Raw genomic sequence first — 9,394 nt, 5'->3', positions numbered from 1 at the left:
TATAAAATTTGTGTTCAGTAAATATTATTTTTAGACTTTTCCTAAAATATTATTTTACGCATTGCAAGATTTTTAGACTTGCAACTTTATAAATAATCTACTTTCAATATTTTTTACTTTAGCTAATTGTTCATTGGCAAATAGAAAAATGTGTAATGTGTATAACTGAAGTGATGTAGCTTGTTTGTTTTCAAGTTATAATAGTGAGATTTGCCAATTCATTAGGGCAAGGGTAGGCCGACTACAGCCTGTGGACCAAATCCAGTCTGCTTCCTGGTTTATCAATTAAGTTTAATTGAACACTGCCAGGTCTTTATTATTAAAGTGCTGTCTAAAGCTGCTCTCACTCCACTATAGCAGAATTGGGTAGTTGCAGCAGAGAGTATATGACCCACAAAGGTAAAAATATTTACTATCTGACCCTCTACAGAAGAAGTTTGCTGACCCCTGCACTGGAGTATCTATCATGACAAATAGAGTTCATAAGCCACAGAAGCACTTATTTAAAAAATCATTTGTATTTGACTACATATTTGTTCCGGGTACTCTCATAAGTACTTAGGAATATAGAGGTGACTGAGACAAACCTTGCCACTCATTATATTCCTAGAACTTTAGTGCAGAAACGTAGTACACTAAATTAGTGAACATTTTTCTTTGTTTTTGAGACAGGGTCTCTCACTCTGTCACTCAGGCTAGAATGCAATGGTATAATCACAACCCACTGCAGCCTCTAACTCCTGAGCTCAAGCAATCCTCCTGCCTCAACCTCCTGAATAGCTGAGGGACTACAGGTGCACACCACAATGTCAGCTAATTTTTTTTTTTTTTTTTTTCCTTTTTTTTTTTTTTTTTTTTTTTTTTTTTTTTTTTTTTTTTTTTTTTTTTTTTTTTTTTTTTTTTTTTGTAGAGATGGGGTCTCCCTATGTTGCCCAGGCTTGTCTCAAACTCCTGGGCTCAAGTGATCCACCCACCTTGGCCTCCCAAAGTTGTTTGGATTATAGGTGTGAGCTACTTTGCCCAGCACAACATTTTTCTATTATAGAAAAAGTTTGAAAAATTGACAGTGAAGCAAAATTACATGTATTGAATATGGTTTTTTAGTATATCCCCTTTAAAAAATATGACACCCACTCTACTAGAAAATATTTAATTAGTAGTTGAGTTGCTGGATCATCGCAAGTCGTAGACTAACTTTCTGGAAGCCTGGGCAGTCATAGGGTAGAAGACTGGCTCCTAGTTGCCATCACTTCCAGAACACTGATAAGTGACAGTAAGAAGCTGATCTTTTTGTAATTTGGAACCAAGTGTGTTGAGTTTCCTTGTTACCTAGGAAATGTGTCTCGGAATGAATTTATTCACTGTTTAAATTTCCTTTAAGGTTCAGTGTAAGTGTGTTTGTAGATTATTTCTGTTTTATTAATTCTATAATATCAGAATTTCTCAGGGTGTGTTCCTGAATACGGAGCTGGCTCTACTGTTGATGCAATGTTTATTTCCTGCTTAGGAAAAGAAGGGTATCTGCAGCCCTCCTGGAATGCTCTTGTTTGCATATTGATTGTTTGTCTTCTCTCAGGGCCTTATCAATAACCTTTGAGAAGGCAAATAATATGAAGTCTGTTTTTATTTTCAGCTTTTTCAGAAACTGGGCTTTTCCTCACTGAGTTAACAGTACCAAAGGTTATATCATATCATTTATATTTTTGAATTGGTATCAGAATGATAAAGTGGGAAAATTCACAACTGTTTTGAAACAAACGCCAGCTAGAATTACTGCTGTATGGAACATATTCCAAGAAATAGATTGTTGTGAAGGAGAGGCATTCAACATAAACATGAAAAAAATATTGCTGGGCGAGATTGAAGATCTTTGTTATCTTATCAGCAATATTGTGTTACTGCCTCTAATTCTAAAGTATAGTCTAAGTAAGTGACATTTTGAGTGTTTATTTGAAGATTAACATGTTATTCTTATAATTGCAGAGATCTGAGTAGAAACCTGATACATGAAATTCACAGTAAAGCTTTTGCCACACTTGGGCCAATAACTAACCTGTAAGTAGATGATTACGCAATAATGTCATGAAAGTAGTAACTAGTGCTGTAGAAACATCTGTTTTAACATTGTCAAATCAAAATGTTTTTCTGTTTAGTTATTCCCTTGTATAAATGGTAAGCTTGTATTTATAGTAAAATCTCAAATGGCAAGGTACATGCTAGAACTATCATTTTAGCACCCCCACTTGAACTTCATCTTAGGGATCTAATATTTATGATGTTAATACATGTACAGATGTTTTCATGTGATTTCTATCTTGGGCATTAACTTGAAGTCTCATTCATATTTTAGAGATGTAAGTTTCAATGAATTAACTTCCTTTCCTACGGAAGGCCTGAATGGGCTAAATCAACTGAAACTTGTGGGCAACTTCAAGCTGAAAGAAGCCCTAGCAGCGAAAGACTTTGTTAACCTCAGGTGTGTTTTTGTTTATTTTTCTTTTTTGTTGAAGTTATGGTAGGCTCCAAAATTATAGAGTGTCCTGGTTTTTTGTTGTGGTTCTCAGATTTTCTGATAGGCTGTAATTTAAGGTTATTTTCTACCTCAATCTTTGCAACTTTGGTAAAAAATAGAACGTGAACATTATTCTATAGTTTTTAAGAACGTAAACTGGAGCCCTTGATGGCCTCAAAGAGATAATAGAGCTATTAGAATGGTTTTTTAATACAGTGGACTTTTCATTAGCAATAAGATGGCAGAAACCATGTAAATATGAGCCTGCAGAAAACTGATACAATGCTATAATACTTCATGAAGATTTTAGAGTTATGGGGGACTACATTAAATATAATAGAAGGAGAATATTGTTATGAGGCCGAGCATGGTGGCTCACACTGTAATCCCAAGGTGGGTGGATCACTTGACACCAGGAATTCAAGACCAGTCTGGGCAACATGCTGAGACCCTGTCTCTACAAAAAGTACAAAAATTAGCTGGCTGTGGTGGCACGTGCCTGTAGTCCTAGCTACTCAGGGGGCTGAAATGGGAGGATCACTTGAGCCTGGGAGTTCTAGGCTTCACTGAGCTGTGATTGCACCATTACACTATAGCATGGGTGACAAGAGCAAGACCCTGTCTCTAAGAAAAGAGAGAGAATATTATTGTTGCAGAAGAAAATAAATATTTTCATTACATTTATTTAAACAAAGTAAATGTATTTAATGGTATAAATTCACGAATGACCTGGGGCATTAATTTTAAGTGAAACTATCAGTTTCATATGATAAAATGAGCATAGTTAATACATTTATAAAAGGAGTCATAAGATATTACTTTAAATTGCAGTACTGCTGTTAAATTTTAAACAGTTTGATTTACATCCAACTGTTAAGTGAGATCTTATAGAAAGGGAGAAAGTCTCGGTGTCATCTGGTATCAGAGCTGTTTTCACAGATAAGGAAACTGAAGCCCAGAGAGGATGAATGACCAGCCTAAAGCACATGACAGATCTTTCTGACTCCTAGGCTGGAATTCTCGAAGTTTAAAATACTTTTACAAAACAAAACTGTATCTGTGGAGTTGCTATTCAGTGTAGATTTTACAATTTTTTTTTCCAGGTCTTTATCAGTACCATATGCTTATCAGTGCTGTGCATTTTGGGGTTGTGACTCTTATGCAAATTTAAACACAGAAGATAACAGCCTCCAGGACCACAATGTGGCACAGGAGAAAGGCAAGTGCATGAGTTTTAAAAAACAGAACACTCCTTTAAGGCATTGATTAAAGTTTCTGTTATTATAATCCCTTTGTGAATGATCAATAGGAAATCTGTGAGAAAAATGGCATTCTCTGGCCAGGCGTGATGGCTCATGCCTGTAATTTCAGCATTTAGGGAGGCCAAGGCGGGAGGGTCATTTGAGTCTAAGAGTTCGAGACCAGCCTGGGCAATAAAGCGAGACTCTGTCTCTATAAAAAATTTTAAAACTAGCTGAGTGTAGTGGCATGTGCCTGTATTTCCCACTACTCGGGAGGCTGAGGTGGGAGAATCCCTTGAGCGGAGCCCAGGAGTTCAAGGTTGCAGTGAGCTATGCTTGTGCTATTGCATTCCAGACTGAGCAACAGAGCAAGACCTTGTCTCTAAGAAAAACCAAAACCAAAAAAAAATGGCATTCACTATGCTACCAGCATCTTCAGTATGTTACTGAACCTTCTATAAGGAGAACTCACACTTATATACAGAGAAAATCGCAGGAAAATATGGTTCTTTTGAGTTGCGTAAGGTTTTAATTAAACATGCTTTGTGTTATATGTTTAGGTACTGCTGATGCAGCAAATGTCACAAGCACTGTTGAAAATGAAGAACATAGTCAAATAATTATCCATTGTACACCTTCAACAGGTATGCCCAGCCTTTTTCTTCGCAGTTACTCATGTTAAACAAACATTAGGCAAATATATCTAAATATCCTGGGTATAGATGTAATTTCTGTAATAGGGATGGTACTAGAGGATCCCGTGAAGCCTTCTGATTTGTGCTTTGTGTACCAACCAGCAGCTTAGGAATCTTTTGCGGAATCTCAGGCCCAGACCTACTGAATCAGAATCTGTATGTTAACAAGCTCCCCCAGGTGAGGGTTATACACACTAGAATTTCAGAGGCACTTTTTTAATGCTCCTTTAACTCTGGGACTAATTCTATAAGTTAGTAGTCTGTGAAGATTGTATGTGTGTGCTTAATGTAGCCTTGCCTTTCCTTATTTCCCCTCATTTACTTCATTGAACTTTGTAGTTTTAGGAAAGTTATAAAACTGACACCACATATTTGGTCATGATTGTCATAGTCTGCCTAATCTACTAGAGGAGATGTATTTATAATTTTACTGTAAAAGGGAGGCTTAAATATTTTAGTTAAATTGTGTGCTACAAAATAGATTCCTTTGTTAATATAATATCATAGGATCATCTGGACATTAATTTTATGACTCGGAATTATAAGTATTATGGATTCACTAGTGATTGCTGCTGAATCGTGAGCTTCTTAAAGGGCTACGTATGTATTTTATGAATACTTTCTTCTGCAGAGAATAAGCTCTAAGTTTACCAGATAAGTGAATGCAATTGGCAAGAATCATCTAAGTTTATATAATTTATTTTATTGTGTGTTAGTGTCTATATTAATTTTTAAAGGTTGGGGTGCAGCTTGCTTACTTGTCTCCCTGGAGTTCATGTGCCAGAGAATGTACATAAAGAACTGATGATCCAATGAGAAGGGAACAGGTTTATTAAAGGGGAGGCTGGACTTGAACGTGAGGCATTTCCATTTCTTCCACCCCGAATCTAAACTTGGAGATTGGCCAGGAGGAAAGCTGGTCTGAGCTCATCTCCTTGGGCTGCCATGGGAATGAAATGCAGGCCTGCCTCCCCCTACTCAGTTGTAGTAACACCCAGACAGGATGTGCTTGCTGCAGAAGCAGGAAGTGGAGGAGAGCTGGGATCCTTCTGTTAGCACCAGAGGAGGCAGCAGGCTTCCAAAGACAGGGATTGGGTGGAGGCTGCTTCCCAGGCTCTTTTGGAGAAGTAACCTTTCTCACCCATAAAAGTGTTCTCAAAAGGTCTCCTGTTCTCTCAAATAGATGAGCTATCCCTCCTTCCATGAAGGATGAGTTTAGATAACAGAGATAAAGATGATAACGAGCTTTCTCTTAGCACTTCCTGAAGGGTTAGTAAAAAGGAAATTAAAATAAGAGTTTCTTACATTATTTGGAAGTCAGATAAATGGTGCAGAACTGGCTTTGGAGGTCTGTGAATATCCTAACAATTTAAAATATTTTATTGGATATATCATTTTCATGACAGTTCATAAAACATGTTTTTTAGACAATTGTAATACATAGTTTTCTTGTGTTTCATAGTCAAAATCTTGTTTCTCTTTTCTAATTTTTCAGTAAAACAGTTGTAATTCGTGTCATAACTAACATGTGAAAGTCATTTACTGGAACATACAGTTCAGCCACTGAATGAGTTCTTGCAGTGCTAGTTTGTATTATGTAGGATTTTATTGTACATAGCTTTGTATGAATAGTTAACATTCACCGAGGTGTAGTCCTAGCTATATTATCTTACTGAATGGCCTTTGTCAGGCCAATCAAATGATTTGAAATATCAGTTTCTCTGGATGAAAAATGGGGATAATTATACTATCTTAACCTGCTTCATCAGGTTGCTTTTGAAAGCCATAAGAAAATGTATAAAAAATATGTGTGGATACATCCATATACATACATGATTGTAAAGTATATTGGGGCTAGAAAGGAAGAAGAAAAGGGAGCTAATGTTTATTGAAATCTAACTGTATATCCAGCATCCTGCTTAGTTCCTTATGTGTATAATTTTACTTAAGCTGCACAAGTATATGAAACAGGCCTTATTATTCACAAGTGAGAAAATTAATACAGGTTAAAATTTATACAATTTTAAGTTGCTTTCTTAAGGTAAGAGTAGCAAGTTATGAACCATCTCATTCCAGACCCTCAGTTTATCAAATACCTCTTATGCCCTAGACATTGTGCTATGTAAATTAGCTTAGATGCAAGAAAAAATGAAAAATTTCACCTGAATATCACTGTTTATCAAATATTTAATATAAAAGAGATATTTGTAGCCTTATCAAATATTTAATAAAAGAAACTAAAGTCAGTGTATTTTAAAAATAGCCTGGTCCATGACCAGACTATCTTAGAAGTAGTAATCAGTTCAGTTTTGGTCAAGTAGAGAGCAGATTTAATTAGTCTATATCATTAGTTTTTCTATCAAGCCATATCATTTTCTAAATTGTTTTCTAAGTTATCTTTTATTTCTCTCTCTCTGTGTTTTGTTTTAGGTGCTTTTAAGCCCTGTGAATATTTACTGGGAAGCTGGATGATTCGTCTTACTGTGTGGTTCATTTTCTTGGTTGCATTATTTTTCAACCTACTTGTTATTTTAACAACATTTGCATCTTGTACATCACTGCCTTCGTCCAAATTGTTTATAGGCTTGATTTCTGTGTCTAACTTATTCATGGGAATCTATACTGGCATCCTAACTTTTCTTGATGCTGTGACCTGGGGCAGATTCGCTGAATTTGGCATTTGGTGGGAAACTGGCAGTGGCTGCAAAGTAGCTGGGTTCCTTGCAGTTTTCTCCTCAGAAAGTGCCATATTTTTATTAATGCTAGCAACTTTCGAAAGAAGCTTATCTGCAAAAGATGTAATGAAAAATGGGAAGAGCAATCATCTCAAACAGTTCCGGGTTGCTGCCCTTTTGGCTTTCCTAGGTGCTACAGTAGCAGGCTGTTTTCCCCTTTTCCACAGAGGGGAATATTCTGCATCACCCCTTTGTTTGCCATTTCCTACAGGTGAAACGCCATCATTAGGATTCACTGTAACCTTAGTGCTGTTAAACTCACTAGCATTTTTATTAATGGCCATTATCTACACTAAGCTATACTGCAACTTGGAAAAAGAGGACCTCTCAGAAAACTCACAATCTAGCATGATTAAGCATGTTGCTTGGCTAATCTTCACCAATTGCATCTTTTTCTGCCCTGTGGCATTTTTTTCATTTGCACCATTGATCACTGCAATCTCTATCAGCCCCGAAATAATGAAGTCTGTTACTCTGATATTTTTTCCATTGCCTGCTTGTCTGAATCCAGTCCTGTATGTTTTCTTCAACCCAAAGTTTAAAGAAGACTGGAAGTTACTGAAGCGACGTGTTACCAAGAAAAGTGGATCAGTTTCAGTTTCCATCAGTAGCCAAGGTGGTTGTCTGGAACAGGATTTCTACTATGACTGTGGCATGTACTCACATTTGCAGGGTAACCTGACTGTTTGTGACTGCTGCGAATCATTTCTTTTAACAAAGCCAGTATCATGCAAACACTTGATAAAATCACACAGCTGTCCTGCATTGGCAGTGGCTTCTTGCCAAAGACCGGAGGGCTATTGGTCCGACTGTGGCACACAGTCGGCCCACTCTGATTACGCAGATGAAGAAGATTCCTTTGTCTCAGACAGTTCTGACCAGGTGCAGGCCTGTGGACGAGCCTGCTTCTACCAGAGTAGAGGATTCCCTTTGGTGCGCTATGCTTACAATCTACCAAGAGTTAAAGACTGAACTACTATGTGTGTAACCGTTTCCCCTGTCAACCAAAATCAGTGTTTATAGAGTGAACCCTATTCTGATCTTTCATCTGGGAAGCACTTCTATAATCACTGCCTGGTGTCACTTAGAAGAAGGAGAGGTGGCAGTTTATTTCTCAAACCAGTCATTTTCAAAGAACAGGTGCCTAAATTATAAATTGGTGAAAAATGCAATGTCCAAGCAATGTATGGTCTGTTTGAAACAAATGCATGACTTGAAAAGGATCTTAGGTGTAGTATAGCAATATAATGTTAGGTTTTTCTGATCCATAAGAAGCAAATTTATACCTATTTGTGAATTAAGCACAAGATAAAGAATAGCTGTTAATATTTTTAAAAATATATTTTAAAATGTGATTTTCTATAACTGAAGAAAATATCTTGCTAATTTTACCTAATGTTTCATCATTAATCTCAGGACAACTTACTGCAGGGCCAAAAAAGGGACTGTCCCAGCTAGAACTGTGAGAGTATACATAGGTATTACCTTATTATGTTTTCAATTGCCATCCTTGACATAAGAGAATCATAAATTTTGTTTAAACAATTTATAAATCTAAAACCTGAAGATGTTTTTAAAACAATATTAACAGCTGTTAGGTTAAAAAAAAGCTGGACATTTGTTTTCAGTCATTATACATTGCTTTGGTCCAATCAGTAATTTTTTCTTAAGTGTTTTGCGATTACACTACTAGGATAAAAGTAAAAGACTAATTGCTGTGTGGGTTTAGTCGATTTAGCTAAACCACTAACTAATGTGGGGGTTTAATAGTATCTGAGGGATTTGGTGGCTCCATGGAACATTCTTATTAATGAATACTTCCTAATATCATTGGCTCTCCTGATATTTTCCAATTTGTTGGTATGTCACCTAGTAATAGTTTAGATTATATAGAAAGTAAACTGTGGTCAATACTTGCATTTAATTAGAAGAAATGGGGACTAATTACGACACAAAGTACTTATGTTTATTTCTTAGTGAGCTGGATTATCTTGAACCTGTGCTATTAAGTGGAAACTTCTATACATCTTCCCCATACTATTTTTTACAAAAGAGCCTATTCAATAGCTCAGAGGTTGAACTCTGGTTAAACGAGATAATGTGTTATTAATAAAAATAGAAGAAGAAGGAATAAAGCTTAGTCCTGTGTCTTTAAAAATTAAAAATTTTACTTGATTCCCATCTATGGGCTTTAGACCTATTACTGTGTGG

The 9,394-nt window shown here is 36.3% G+C and overlaps 1 protein-coding gene across 1 annotated transcript in view; it reads left to right on the top strand.

Moving 5' to 3' along the window:
* LGR4 (leucine-rich repeat containing G protein-coupled receptor 4) overlaps positions 1–8,876 on the top strand; it is a 46,433-nt gene extending 37,557 nt beyond the window's left edge. The window contains exons 13-18 of the mRNA XM_011936305.1: positions 1,984–2,055; positions 2,351–2,476; positions 3,616–3,731; positions 4,314–4,397; positions 6,879–8,657; positions 8,821–8,876. Coding sequence (XP_011791695.1) covers positions 1,984–2,055; positions 2,351–2,476; positions 3,616–3,731; positions 4,314–4,397; positions 6,879–8,155 — 1,675 coding nt within the window. The 3' untranslated portion in view covers positions 8,156–8,657; positions 8,821–8,876. The remainder of the gene's footprint in view (positions 1–1,983; positions 2,056–2,350; positions 2,477–3,615; positions 3,732–4,313; positions 4,398–6,878; positions 8,658–8,820) is intronic.
* The last annotated feature ends 518 nt before the right edge of the window (positions 8,877–9,394 follow it).

Source organism: Colobus angolensis, unplaced genomic scaffold (assembly GCF_000951035.1).
Source record: "Colobus angolensis palliatus isolate OR3802 unplaced genomic scaffold, Cang.pa_1.0 Scaffold152, whole genome shotgun sequence".
NCBI lineage: Eukaryota > Metazoa > Chordata > Mammalia > Primates > Cercopithecidae > Colobus > Colobus angolensis.
The sequence above is the reverse complement of the archived record's forward strand: the minus strand, read 5'-3'. Positions and strand labels throughout refer to the sequence as shown.